The sequence below is a fragment of the Gallus gallus genome, chromosome 17 (assembly GCF_016699485.2).
Source record: "Gallus gallus isolate bGalGal1 chromosome 17, bGalGal1.mat.broiler.GRCg7b, whole genome shotgun sequence".
NCBI classification, from domain to species: domain Eukaryota; kingdom Metazoa; phylum Chordata; class Aves; order Galliformes; family Phasianidae; genus Gallus; species Gallus gallus.
Genome location: NC_052548.1, coordinates 10,056,482 through 10,071,068, shown reverse-complemented (window position 1 = coordinate 10,071,068; position 14,587 = coordinate 10,056,482). Strand labels below are relative to the sequence as shown.

The following is a 14,587-nucleotide window of genomic DNA, read 5'->3' as shown; positions in this document are numbered from 1 at the left end:
TTTTAGTATATTAAAAAGCTTTTCCTTTTCCAGTAGGTCCGTGGAGCTGAACGGATTCGCTGCACTCAGGGATCAATACATTGGGACACCAGTGTCCACGCACTATCAGTACCTCCCGCACCTTTTTAGCTATTCTGCTCACTCGGCACTGGTGCCCCCCCAGGCGCGCAGCCTGGACCCCCAGTCTCACAGCCTGATCAACCAGCTGGTGTCAGCGGAGGACCTGGAGCCGCTCGGCACGCCGATGCTCATCGAAGACGGGTGAGTGTGCCGTGCGGTGCGGCGGGGGCAGCGCTGAGCCGCGCGTTTCAGGCTGTGCTCCAATGAGCTGCCGTGCTGCACGGGGTGCTGGCGGTACCGGGAGCGTGGGGAGCTGCTGCACCGCACTGCAGGCAGCAATCCAGAGCCGGTCCTGTGGTGGAGCCGTGCCCGTGGCTGGGACTTTGCAGAGTAGTTGGGGCTGTACGTGCTGGGCTGAGGCTGTGCGGCAGCGGAGTTCAGTGGTTTCAGCCCTGAGGTTGCGCTAGCCATGCATGAGGGCTGGTGGCAAGCACCATGGCTGGAAAAGCACATGGGACTGGAGTAAAGCAGGGTCAGCTTGCAGGGGCCACTTGCCCTCTGCTCAGGAGCCTGCAGGTGCTGCCTGGGTGAGCCCCAGCTGCAGAGGTTCTCCTCTGGCCCCAGCAGGCCCTGGCAATCGCCGCTGCTGCCGCCAGGTGACACTCTGGGCACCAGCATGTCGGCGCTCACACACCAGTTCTGGTGACACTTTTCTTGCTTTTCAAGTGCCTTGTCAGATTGTGTCATTCTGTGTTTTTAATTACTTTTATGCCTTCATGTTAACTGTGCCTGCAGGTATAAAGTGACTCAGGCAGAGCTGTTTGCATTGTTGTGTCGTCTGGCGGATGAATTGCTTTTCAGGCAGATTGCTTGGATCAAGAAGCTGCCATTCTTCTGTGAACTCTCAATCAAGGACTATACCTGCCTGCTCAGCTCCACCTGGCAGGAGCTGATCCTGCTTTCCTCGCTGACTGTTTACAGCAAACAGATCTTTGGTGACCTCGCAGACGTCACCTCCAAGTACTCACCCTCTGATGATGAGCTGCACAGGTGAGGCGCCAGTGGGAGTTCTGTGCTGACTGTGTGTGCTTGAGACTTCATATGTGACAGCCCGTGGCTAGTCGGTGCTGAGTGAAAGCTTCCTTTTGCAGGGAGGTGTAGGATGTTTCCTTTCCTTTTAGTCACACAGTTGGAGTAAATGTCCTGTGATTTCAGTCTGTGGTTTCTATTGAGACTGACAGTTTTTCTCTCTGATCTCTGTGGCTGTTCTGTGTTTCTCAGTGCATGGCAGATTTCTTCCTAATTTTACCTGAACTTTCTCTACATCCTTCTTTAAGGATCTTTGCTACTAACAGTCAGAGAGGCTTCTGGCTGCCTGAACAGATAGCTGGTCAGAGACTTTCCAGCTATTGAAAGAGAAAACAGGTACTGGTTGCGTCATCTTGAGGGTGGCTCTGCTATAGCAATGCCATCTCCCTTCAGCACAACCCTACAAACCACTTTTATTGTGGGGAGAATGAAACACATTAATCTGACGCTTTGGGTAACCCTGAGATACAGAAGGTCTTACTGAGAAATTGTTTGGGCAATGGAAAGATTGTTCACGAAGCTGGTTGTCTTTATTATCAAAGTGTTGGTTATTAATTGCTATTTCATTGTTTTGATTTCATAAATGTAAAGATGTTGCAACTTAGCTGTTGTTTTTCCATAGTCTGTACTATCTGATGCTCTGAGTAACCTGCCTGTCATTTATCATTTTGGCCAGGGTGATGGGGTTGGTTTTCTTTTCTTTTTTTCCTTCTGCAGTTTTGGTGCCAGCCAGATCCTTTTGGCAGCAGTCACAATCTTACAGTGTCATGGTGAAATAGGTGGGATTTACCTAGGCTGCTGCCCACCCTCTGCTTTAACATTTGCTCTGTTGGTGCTCTGCCTATGCTAGGCTTGGCAATACTGCAGGAGTCATCGGGGGATCTAAATGCTTAGTAAGGAGGGGTCATTGTAGCACCAAGCAGTTCCTTGAGGTTTCTTTGTGCGTCTCCCTTCACCCCCTGGAGACCAACTTGCTGAGGGCTGCAGGGGAGGTGAGGGCTAGCCGCAGGTGCCTCGGTTCCTGGGGCAGGTTCCTGCTCCATGCGCTCAGCCCGGCTGTTGCCATTCATCCTGTGCCTGGTGCTGCTCCTGCAGGGAGCAGCGTGGGTCAGAGGGAAGCACAATAACACTTGTTCCTATATTCATCCTTCCTTTTGTTTGTGCTGTCCTGGTCAGAGCCTCGAAAGAGAAGAGTGTGTTTCATTTGGGGTTTGTGATAAATACGAGCGAGAGGTAGGAAAACAGGACAAAGGAGGAGCCCTCCCCCTTCAGGAACGGGTGATTCAAAGCCGGTAGCCTCAAAAGTCCTTCAGAGGAGATCTGTGTACATGGGGTGAAAATAGGCATTCTTAGGAGTGGAATGCTGCTATGGTCTCTTCTGATTTAGCTTTTCAAGTATCGCTAATTGTCATTAAGGAAAATAGGAAAATGCACACCAAAAGCCATTTGCAGGAAGCTGCACAGATGAGGGCTGAGTCTCTGTTGTCTTTGTGGCAGCTTATCCACAGCAAAACTGTCTGCATGTGGCAGGGGGACGTACACTCCTGACAAGCTGTTTCCTTCAGATTTGTGAGGGAACTCATAAAGAGAGGTTTCTGCCTTGAGGGGTTTCTTGAAGAGCTTCTGTTTCCTTGGAGAACAGCAGTGCTGATTAGTGGTTATTGCAAAATGAAGTTTGGTCTCGCAGCCAGCTGAAAACAATTGCTCTGAGCTGTGCTGGTCCGACTCGTTGGGGTTATTTCGGCATTTAGCAAAATGACAGGAGCAACTCTAATGCTTAGTAGGTGACAGTGAACGCATCAGATGAGCTCCTGTGTCTTATTCCACTCTAACAGCAGGCTGAGCGTTCTCCTGGGCTGCTGGATCAAATGTTTTCTTTTATTGTGCTGTTTTCTGTAGGTGAATATGAAATGAATGGATTCCTGACCTCCCCCAGCACTCTTCTGATAGCGCTTCTCTTCCCCCTCTTCCCAGCTGATCCTGATAACCCATAGCCAGAAACTCGCCTGGTGTAAACTGCGAGGAAAGGTGTGTGGAGGAGTCGGTCCTCGGGAAGAAATAGGGCTGTGAAAAACAGAACAGCTTTGTTTGAAAGGGGGAGGAAAGTATGCATGGAAAACTAAGTCAGTTCAACTGCAGGAATGAGAGAAGAGCTCTCCTGGATTTATGAAGTGATGAGTGGCTGGTAAAAATATGCATGCTCTAAAAACAATTAAACTCCACAGACAACGGAGTGGTCTTTGTGCTCATTAACTTCTTGAGCTTTGCAATCTTGCACCTGCAAGATTTTTAATGTCAACTTGAGAGCAAGAAAACTTGTACAACTTTAGATTAGCCGACAAGGCTTTCATCACTTACAATATTACTTTCCTGAAGAACTGACCCGAAGTTCAGATAGCTTGTTTTCGCTTCTCTGAGGCCAACCTCCACCGTGCATTTTACAAATAACTTTGAAGTAAACAAACATACATGCCAAAATAAGGTGTTATTCAGTGAGAAGAGTTCTATTTTCGTTCTATTCAGAGCTGACTTTCTGGCTGCGCTCTTATTCTTTGTGCGGCACAATGGCAGAGCGCAGCTGAAGCTCACCGAAACACTTCTGCCCCACTTCTGAGGATTTATGCAATACACGGTTTCTTTGAAACCAGTGATGTTGTGGTGAGAGGCACTCAGGAGAGGCCGGTACTGGCCATTTGCACACGTGGGCAGTGCCTGCAGGCACCAGAGCTGCTCCGCACCCTGCGGCTCGCTGCTGCTTCTGCCCCACAGCACAAGGCTGGGTTCTGTGCCCCCAGGTCTGCGTCAGGTCTTTTCCCGGGGTGGAGGGGCTGTGTCCCTCTGCGTGGGGCTGCCCTCTGCCACCTGTTGGTTCCTGGCTTCTCTTGGCCAGGGTGGGAGCTCAGGGAGAAGCCTGCAGCTTGTTGTCAACAGGCTTCCCGTGCCTGAGGCTGATGGCTTTTGTGGAAACATCTCATCCGCCTCCTGTTTATGGAACTCCTTAGATGTTTATACTCCAGTGTATAGCACTGGGCTCCCCCGCGGGGCTGTATCTCCTCACCTGCTTGCTTTGAGCCCGTGCTGCCGTGTGACAAATAGCCCATGTCTGTGTGCTCTGCTGACAAACAGCACTGGGAGCTCTGAGTGCAAGCGACACGCGTTCAGAAGCAAACACACCTCATACAGAGCGAGAACTCCTCAGGACTGGCATCAGTGGTGGCTGTGGCTCCCAGCAGCGGGCCCATGGCAGCCCTCACTGGTGGCACTGCTGCCATTGGGTGTCAGGGCATGTGTACAAAGCATAATGACTCCTGCATGGCCTGCAGTCTGTTTTGGGGGGAGGGCTACAGAAGGAAGTAGCACACCTTATGTGGACTGCATGATTAACCCCAGGCATTGTGTCATCAACCTGGAGTTCCACCCGTGTTAACCTTGGTTATTTGTGTTCTGGTGCATATTTGTATTTCCGAGGAAGGTCCCTGCCTTACTGCATGGTCTCACCTCAAGAAGCTCTCAGCTGAGGAAGATGAGCAAACCGTAACAGGCAATAAATATGGTTGTGTGGACGTATGGAATCTCTGTCATTTACTCGTGGGAATTTTAGGGAGGTGATGGGTGATCCTCACCTGTCCATTGGATAATTGAGGAGTGTTGTTGTGCATGGGTCAGTGTGATTCTCCGATGTTAATTCAAATGGCAGTACACAGATAAAAGAAATGCTAGGCACTTCTGGTGTTGGAAATACGAAGTGAAGGAAGGTGCCTGCCCTGTGGGGAAGGATGGCACTGTCCTGATTGTGACCTGGGGCAATACAAGTGTAGAGAGGCAAAGCAGCATGCTTGTAAGCATAAAGAGGTAACTGCGTGTTCCTGGCTCCACTGGATGGCTGGAACAGGCTGGAGATAAACTGAAGCACTTGCTTCTACTTCCATTTAACAGTCCCAGCAGACTTGAAGCAGTTTTGTTGGGGGTTTTTGAATACTATTGCAAGATTTTAAAATCTCTGAAGTTACTAAAATGAGCTTCTTGCCATTCTTGCCCCAAATATGTTGATGTGTGATCCTTTATCCTCCAGATTCAGTGAAGAGGGCATGGAGGTGATGGAGCGGTTGATCTACCTCTTTCGCAAATTCAACCAGTTGAAGGTCAGCAACGAGGAGTACGCATGCATGAAAGCCATTAACTTCCTAAATCAAGGTGAGTCAGTGGAGAGAAGGAATCAGTCCAGCTGGAGGAAGGATCTGAAACCCAGGGATTGATGTGGGCTCTGCAGCCCCTCCGCTGTCACGCAGACAGCAGACACCTGTGTGAGGAAGTTCTGGAAGTGAAGGAATGCTTTTGCTTAGTTGCTTTTCTTGCCCTTAAATGTAGACACCAAGGACAGTGCTTGTGCCATACATACAGTTGGAACGTATCTAAAATGTTCGTATCGGAGTAAGAGTATAACAGAGACTGGTAACATTTGTCTGGAGAACATTTGGGTGACTGATTTCTTAACAGCTGCTGATGAACTTTTCACCAGTCATCTGAAAGTTATATTGGTGTAGATGGCAGTTTAGGTAATTAACAATTAATTTGCGTGAATTTTTTCCATGGCAAATAACGATCTTTCACAGATTCCAAACTGAAAATGTGTTTGTTCTTCTGCCTGGGAGGGTGGCTTTGTAAAACTGGTCCTCCCTTTGTAGAGCTTTCCTGACTCTTGAAGTGATTTACCTTCAGGATTTATGTTTAGGTCACCTAGTTGGCTTCCTGCTATTTAGAAACTTCGTCAGTATATTTTCCTATGTCTAATGCTAACTCTTTAAAGTGGGAAGTATTCGGGAATGAAGTATTTATGTGCAGGCAATGAATTCTGCCTAATGAGGGATGGTATCCTTCTGTTGGTTAACCAATGTATTAGTGCCAGCAGTTCAGCCTGTTGCAAGAGCCTTGAATATCTTCAATTTAGTCAATGCAAAATGAAATGTAGATTAATTCTTCAACGTATGGGAAGATCCTGGTCAGTTCCTAACAAGTGTGGTGAACTGAAATAGTTTGGAATCAATAGGTTTCTTGTGATTCCCTTCCCAGTAGTTGGTTGTTGCCATTACACTTCCGTGGAGCCTCTTGGGACACTTCTTTATGTTGTGTGTGCATAAATGAAGAAAAGTATGGAGAGGAAAACGCTTAATAGATGGTGTTCAGCTGTAATTTTGGAAACAAATGTCCCCAGAGTCTTTCATGCTGTGAAAGATAGTCGCAGCCTGTGAAATGTGCTGAAAGCTCCCTCCTCCCCCACTCATTTTCACCAGGCGATAGTGCTGACGCTTCAATGTGTGCCCGGGCTCAGATTCCGGTTTGCTTCCCTGGGCAGTTTCCTGACACTTCTTTAGCTGTCTCCATTGTTTTCTAAAATGTATTTTCATTAACTTCCTGTCTTCTTTTATTTTTAGTTGAAGTTTGCAATTTTTTATGTGAAATACCTGAAAATTATTTTTAAAAGTCAGCTTTTGGGCAGCAGATAAATGCCTCTTCCGTCAGGCTGTCCCACAGGACTGAGCCCGCAGTGAGGGTTGTGTAGTTTCCGTATTCCGACCACATTGGATCCCCCCCCAGGACACCCAGCAAATGTCACTGATCGTGCTGAAAGGTGGCAGTGGGACTTCCTGCCACGCTGATGGTTTGGGAGCATCCATTTTCCTTTGCGTTCATTGTCTGACGTGGGTAAAGCTGAATTTTAAAACAAGAACTTGACAAGTGTGTAAAGCTCGTTAGACATAATTCATAAGCAGATGGGAAGAAATATGATGATACCTTGGATTATGGTCAAATGCTTTCCTCAGCCAAGATGATACAGCCAATATCACCGTGTTTCTGTCTGAGGAAGTATTGCATTGGATCCGCTGTGAGGACAAAACCTTGACACGCAGCTGCTTTACAGAAGCCAGGCAGGGATTTAAGGTTGCTGTTATCTGCAAGGGAGTGCCCTGAGCGCTGAAGACAAGCAGGTTAGGGCTTCAGCTCTTCACATCCACATCTTTGTGGAAGGAGGCCTTGTGTGCAGGCACAGCGGGCACGAAGTCTGTGCGTACCTGGGCACTCAGTCAGCCTCCAAAACAGTGACCCAGCTTAGAGTTCTAGAAATCAGTCTGTCCTTCCTGAAGAAGTATGGATCTGCTGCTGTTCTCAGTTGTTTTCCTTATGTTTTCATCACTCTGATCATATTCTCTTTCAGACATTAGGGGTTTAACCAATGCATCCCAACTGGAGCAGCTGAATAAGCGGTACTGGTATGTTTGCCAGGACTTCACAGAGTACAAATACCCACACCAGCCAAACCGTTTTCCGGATTTAATGATGTGTTTGCCGGAGATACGATATATTGCAGGTAACTTCTAAGCTCTTCTCCCACTTCCATCATTTGCAAATGATGAAATCTGCTTTTGAAAAGAAGTTAACACATGAGAACGGAATCCCTGCTCACGTTGCTGGAGGGTGTTCGTGTGAGACCTCCTTCTGTTCAGGCTGCTCCCCTGGCTTTGAGGCAGTCTCTGCCACCCCCAGGTCACACAGCCAGGCCAACTCCTTGACACGTTGTCCCCGTTGTGCCAGGCACATGTGCTGTGTGCTCCTGTTGGCTGCTCCCAAGGAGTTAGGCCTCACCCCTGAAGTGCCCCCTTCCAGCGTTTCACTCAGAGTCATTTTATTTTCTTCCCTCCTGTCCTGGCTCAGAGGCATTTTGTCTCAAGCAGCACCAAGGTGTGGTCCTGGTGTGAGTTGCTTGAGGGGGCAGGGAAATCCCCACACACTGCCTGGGGCACTCAGTGAGCAGGGCGGCTGCAGGCCTGCAGGTAAGCCCTGCCTCGGCTGCTCCGGGCCTCAGCACCTCTGAGACATGCAGGTGAAGTTAGTAGTTCGGTTGTGTCGCTAATTAGATTTGCAGGGTCTGGTGTTATTAAGACGTCGTTTGTTCCCAGATGTTATGGTAAAGGAAGATACTTGTCTCCTTGTGTCAAGGCTCAGTGTGCTTCGTCCTACCGTGCTGTAACAAACCAGATAATAATCACATAATAGCTCACATAATTTACTCACTGAGATCAACAAGGGAGTTTGAGGAGAGACAGGATTTAGTCTTTCCCAGTTTCTATAAATACTGCTCCATTGTGGAGAAATCATTTTGATCTGACTTTGCCCATTTATTTAGCTTTCATTTCAGTAAATAATAAATCCTGTTGTGCCCAAATGGGTATCGAATGTCTAATGTAGCCGTAGGATGATTAACTGTTTCTCTGAGAGGTTCAAGGTAAAACCGTCATCAGTGGAGCTGGCTTAGGTGTCTCTCGGAAATCTGATTCAGGAATGGCTGCTAATTCTGATCTTTTTCTCAACAGGAAAGATGGTGAATGTCCCGCTGGAGCAGCTGCCGCTCCTTTTTAAGGCCGTTCTGCATTCCTGCAAGACAAGTGTGAGCAAAGAGTGAGCCCAGCTTGCCCCCGGCCCGTGCCTTACTCTGTGCCTCAGGCAGGGAGCGGGCTCACCTCCAGAGGATGGGGGAAACATGATCAAGGCAGGAGGGAAGTGCTGAGACTGGCAGCGGGTGTCCCTGCCATTGTAGCAAGAATCTTTTGTTTGTTTTTTGTTTTGTTTTGTTTTTTTTACTCTTTTTCCTTATATATTTATTTCACGACAGAGTTGAATGTATGATCTTCAACACGATGCACATGGTTCTGTATGAATGCAGCAGATGCATTCTCCAGCAGTTTACAGAATGTGAAGATGTTTAAAGTTGCAGTGTTTGTTAGGGTTAGTTCTTTTGTATTTTGGGGCTGGGGACTGAGATGATTAAGACTACCTCAAGGAGAAGATGCTGTTCGCACACTGCTCTTTTCATGATTTGTATCCAGAAGTGTTTGTCATAGAATGCAAACTGCCTCACCTCATTGACAGAGCTGTCAGTATCCCAAATGGACATTTTTGGAAAAGGGGGTGTTAGAGAAGTGCCAAGCTTTTTCTGTTTGTTTAAAACCTAAAAAAAAAACCCTAAAAAAAAAAAAAACCCTAAAAAAAAACCTTAAAGAAAAAAAGAGCTAAAAAAAGAAAAGACAGGGAGCGGAGAAGAAGGGAAGAAGGGAAAGTCTGTCCGGCCAGTAGGTTTCCTTTCCTCCAGCAGTTTCCAGGTGCAGGTGGTATTGCCTGCGGTTTTCTTGAATCCTGCCACCAGATCTGCAGGGCTCCCAAGCCAAGAAGGGCTCTCACCCCCATTCCCGGCTCGATCTGTGGGATGGTGAGCTGCCCTCCTTCCCTGACCTCCCCAGCTGGGCTGCCACTGTTGCTGCAACACCTTTCTGTTTGATTGAAACTGTGCTGTTGCAGTGTAGCAGGCTCCCAGCATGGCAGCAGTAAGGTACTCTTGCTGAGAGAGTGAGAGCTGTAAATAATTTCTAATTGCTTCCTTAACATCCATTTTAGGTTCATAAAAACAGGAAAAGCCTACTGAGGGAAGAGGCAGGGCTGCCCCTTTTAGTGTATTCCCCCAAGATGTCATTGACTACTGAGGAGACTTCTGCATTGCAGCCATCAGAAGCGGCTCATTTCTGGGAACTGCTAACTTATCCTGCAGTGAAATGCAGCCTGCATAATGGTGAGAAAGGACTCCAGGATCCTCTGGTATGGCTTTCTCTGCTGGACTCGGGGAGTGCATGATCCATAGTTGTATCCTGCCAGGACAGTTTTATTGTTTAGTGGAATCCCTTCTTACCAGGAAAAATTGGTATGACTACAGAACTTGGTGAGCTGTTTGTCCCAGGTGTTGCAAGGCTTGAGTTTTCCATCTAGCAACCTCCACACCACTTCAGTGCGTGGAGGAATGGCTTAATGACAGCCAGTTAGCTGTCTGAGTAATTGCTCAATCCTGGCGTTTGTCTCAGTTTGAATATCCCGTGGGTAATCTCACGGTGTCCTTCCCATAGTGGTGGTGGGGAGTTGAGGGCAGGTGCTCTTATTCTGATTTCCTCCATTAGCTTAGGAAGACACAGTCATCCTAGGGCCGTGCTACCCTGGCTGGACTCCTTTCCCTGTGTCCTTACTGTGATCTTTTGAATGCTGTTTTTAAAATACTTTGGGAAACAACTTCTGTTCGCTCAGGGCAGGAGGATCCAGTTGCTCCCTTTCTGTCTTGTCCTGATAACAGCTGTATATTGCTGAGAAGTACTGACGCTGCTATTAGATGAAGATGAATGTGACGGTGAATGCGAGAAAAATGTTGTTCACCAAAGTCATCTTTCCTTCCCTGCACTCATTCTGTTGAAGCCCAAGAGCCCTTGTGAGACTGGCTTGGCACTCTCTGGGTTAGTCAGCAGCGATGCGGGGCACCGGGTGCTGCCTGGAAGCCCTGGCTGCTCAGTGGGGCTGCCCCTCGGAGGCGTGCTGCTGGCTAACAGAAGGCCCCGGGCAGCACTGTGTTCTTTGGAATTCTGCCTGGGGATCTTCCAGCTCGATGGTTTCCCTTTTCTAAAAGTCCACTCGCTGTTCATTTTTCACTATTTGAATACGATGTTACGGGTAACAGCTGCTGGGACCAGCAGCAGTTCAGTCTGATAGAGCTTCACAAATCCAAAGTTGGTTCTGTAAATCTCATTTATAATTTCTGACTGTAGAATGAGACAAGCACATATTTCTCAGGAAGGCCTTCTGCATACGTCGTATACCTCAAGTGTAAATGGGAAGATTTTAGTATATCTGTTTGTAAGTTAGAAAGTATTTCTTCGCTTTTAACTTTACTTTCCAAATAGTTTGATATGATCTTTTTATTACGGGTTATCTTCTGACTTGCTGTTCTATACACTCAAAGAATTGTTAAATCGAATAGGAATATTTTATTCTGCAATCACCAAACTTGTGTAATCTGCTGATGAATGAGAGTTAGTTTTAATAAGTGTACATAAAAGCAGTCATCTTATTGCCAAACACCCCACAAAGCCAATCTGTTTGTTATTCTGAGTTTATCCAAAGTGCTCCCGAGACTCATGCTGTACCAATAATGAAACCCTTAATTTCATTAGGATGACAAATGGACAACACGTGTTCTTTCTGTTGTATACACCAAATTTTGTAAAGGTCGATTGGCAGCATTTACTGTAGGGAGTAGAAGATCCTTACTAAACTGACAAGTAAGGGAGAAGCTAATATACCAAACCAGAATGTAACTCACTGGACAGTCATTCTTAATACCTCCTGCACCGAGTCCTCTAATGACTTGTATTTTTTAAACAGGGTAAAGTGAATGTGTTGCTTTGCAAACTCAGGTATTATGAGAAGGTAGGAATGTAGCTAGAAATGTAGAGACGTTAGGTCAGTCACTAGATGTATTTGTGAATTTGGTTTGAAGGACACCCTGGAAAGGTTGGAATTTTTGTTCCATTCTTCACGTAACATTCGGTTTACAGGGCCTCATATTTTATTTGTGCTTAATGCTAGTAGGGGGAAGTTCATTATCTTTGGTATCTATCTGCTGTTGCTTATCTGACCTTCTGTCATAGAGGAATCAATCAACAATAATAGTCTTTGGTAGAATTTTCTGCCATGACAAGTCAATTTTTATCCCCGATTTGAAAGATAAATTGGCTGACTGACCCCCTCCTCTCCTTCATAGCATTTGTGCAAATGGAAAGCTGAAGAGTTACTTTTAATCCGAGCAGAGATCTGGGACATAAATTTGAAATGCAGGGGCTCACCTTTTCAGAGGAGCTCTGCGTAGGTACCTTACTGCTGTTTACAGCTCGCAGCTCGGCATCGGTGGTGAGAGCAGAGCAGAAGTTGCTGCTGCAGGTGATGGGGATGAGACCCCAGGACTTGAGCAGAAGCTCTGACAACCGCTGGCTTTCCTTCCCCTGCTCGCCTTGGGTCGGACTTCTGTCCCAGGTGCAGAGCTGCGTCCCTGTGGTGTGTCAGCAGCAGGATCCTTCCTCGAGAGTGCTGCGCGTGGCTGCCAGGCCGCTCCGAGATGCCAGGAGCCTTCCTAACCTGGTGGTCCTGGAGCTGACAGCGGTGGCATGCCGGGGCTGGCCCTGCAGCCATTCTGCACACACACCAGCTGCTTTCTAAGGGTGAGGTGTGCCGGTGGCTGCCATCTCGCTCGCCTCGCCTTGCTGGCCCGCAGTGCTGTGCAGGGGCGCTGCACGCTGTGGGACCCGGCTGTAGCTCCAGCATCTGTAGGTCTGAAGTGTTGAGCTTTTCCAGCCCGTTGTCACATAGGGACTGACGGGGAGCGACTGAGCCTTGGCTGCGTGCGCAGGGACTGCTCTGCACGGGGCGGGCACAGCCAGCTCAGGTTCACTGTGTTAAGTCTTGTCCTTCAAACCAACCTTTTTAAACAAAAAAACTTGAATTTCTTTTTATTACATTTTTTAAAACTACAAAACAAAAAAAAACTTCTGTGAATGTGCTCTTTACCATCCATTCTTTCTTCTTTCTTGGTTTTGATTTGAAGCTGTGAAGCTTGGTGGCTGTGAAGTGTTGTTATTTCTGTATTTCTCAGGATAATAAGCGGCAATCATCCCTGCCACCTCGAAGGCAGGAGAAAGGGGGGAAACGTGGGGAACTACTTTAGGTGTGAAGCTGATTTTTAAGTTTTAGATGATGTGTGAATCGGGGGTGATGCATGAGACGTCAGGATCAAGCCGTAGCGTTTCTCTGGGTTCTCAGTGTGTTGTTTGCAACGCACAGCAGCTCAGGGATAAGTATTTAAACGTGACCCAGAGAAACCCTAAGTTTTGATGTTGCAGTGGTTGCTTCTTTCATGCCTTGTCTGGAGGACTCTCTGAGACCTGAATGGAGCCTCCCCTGGAGACTCTGGGGGCTGGGAAGCGTGTGCTGCCTCCCGCTCAGCGCCCTGGGAAAAGCAAAGGGCGACGGTGCTGTCCTCACGGGGAGCTGCGCTTCCCCTGCGAGTGCGTCACTGCGGGGAGTGGGAGATTCCCCCCAGTGCTTCCATGTACAAAGCACCTCACAGCTCATGGAACCGTTTTGGTTGGAAAAGACCTCTAAGATCACCAAATCCAACTGATGTACCCCATCCTTTTTTTGCCCTCTGTGTCAAATGTCTTCAAATGCTCACGGGAAAGCTAAAATTGGGTATCACTCAATAGGACAGTCTCTGGCAGACAGTCCCGCTCCTGCCGTCTGTTGGTTACTTAGGAATCGGAGCATTTTGATTTCCAGTTGGTGCAGCTTCCTCTTGGTGCTTCTCGGAGCACCAGCTCTCTCAGACCCGCGCACGGCGCTCTCTGCAGCTGCTGGGGGCACCCACAGCAGCACCGGGCTCTGCGGAGCAGCAGCACCGGGCCAGGGGCAGCGCGGGCGGTGGGGCCACAAGCCGCTCCCTGGGCTGTCCCAGCGCCTGGGGCACGTGCAGAGGTTACAGCAGCTGTGCAGAGAGCCGGGGGGCAATGCGGGCAATATCTCTGCTGTGAAAAAAAATAGAAGAAAGCGAAAGATACTGTGCAGTTGACCTCTAACAGGTCTATGAAAGAAGCAACACGGTTCAGTGGCAGAAATGCCCCCAAGGGCAGAAAGAAACAGAAATTGAAACCAGATGACGATCAACCTTTAACAAAGCCTTTTGTGATTCATTGTTTTCTTTCCATTTATAAAATGTCTTGTAATAGTTGATAACATTATTGACTCAATTTCCATGACAAAACTACCTCGTGTGACATCCTGTTTATCATCTCAAAGGGATTGTGTGAAAAACAAAATGCTGCCGGTGTTTGGTGCTGGTGCGGCCCAGAGAGCGTCCGCAGTTGTTCCCCTGGTGCTGGAGGTGGCTGTGATGGAGCCGTGCTCTGCGCCTTCGCCTCCCGCCGCCCCCAGGCGCTGTGTGCTGCGCAGTGCTGACGTTGCAGGGTTGAAGCGCTGCGGTGCCACACAGGGCTGAGCTCTGCATTCCCTCGTGGTGCAGAACGGTGCAGGATGTGCTCTGCTGGCTTGGCTTGCTTGGTGCCCGGCCTGGAGCAGGCTGCAGCCCCGTCCCTGCACTGCTGGCCTGGGTTTCACGGAGCTTTGCGTCCTGGCTCATAGGGCGTGCCCAAAGCAGGGTGCTCCTAGTCCTTAGGACCCTCTGCAGATGTTTCCAGCGATGGTTTCTCCCAGCAGCACGCTGTGTTTTTCCCACGATCCCTTGTGTAAATCAGGGAAGCAGGATGTCTCCTGGCATGGCATGCTGTTACAGCTGGAGCCGGCCCGGCCTCGCCGTGGCCCCACCGGCGTCCCCCAGCCCGCACGGGGCACGGCGCTGTTCCCGCTCCGCTGCTCCGCTCTGTGACTTGACTACCTGTGGAAATGTGACCAATAAGTGTTGAACGCATGTTTAGCGAGTGTTAGCTGTATGAACTAATAAATGTGAATTGTTCTGCACCGCTGGCCAGGCTGCCGTCTGCTTTCATCCTCCACCCTGGAGAGT

The 14,587-nt window shown here is 48.5% G+C and overlaps 1 protein-coding gene across 5 annotated transcripts in view; it reads left to right on the top strand.

The window, feature by feature from the left end:
• NR6A1 (nuclear receptor subfamily 6 group A member 1) overlaps window positions 1-14,546 on the top strand; it is a 65,241-nt gene extending 50,695 nt beyond the window's left edge. For 3 of the 5 annotated variants that reach the window (XM_015279584.4, XM_015279582.4, XM_001235477.7), the window contains 5 exons: window positions 34-261; window positions 856-1,110; window positions 5,222-5,343; window positions 7,364-7,516; window positions 8,520-14,546. In XM_015279584.4, the coding sequence (XP_015135070.1) occupies window positions 34-261; window positions 856-1,110; window positions 5,222-5,343; window positions 7,364-7,516; window positions 8,520-8,608 (847 nt within the window). In that variant the 3' untranslated portion in view covers window positions 8,609-14,546. The remainder of the gene's footprint in view (window positions 1-33; window positions 262-855; window positions 1,111-5,221; window positions 5,344-7,363; window positions 7,517-8,519) is intronic. The other 2 variants (XM_015279583.4, XM_040649148.2) reach the window with 1 other exon arrangement.
• The last annotated feature ends 41 nt before the right edge of the window (window positions 14,547-14,587 follow it).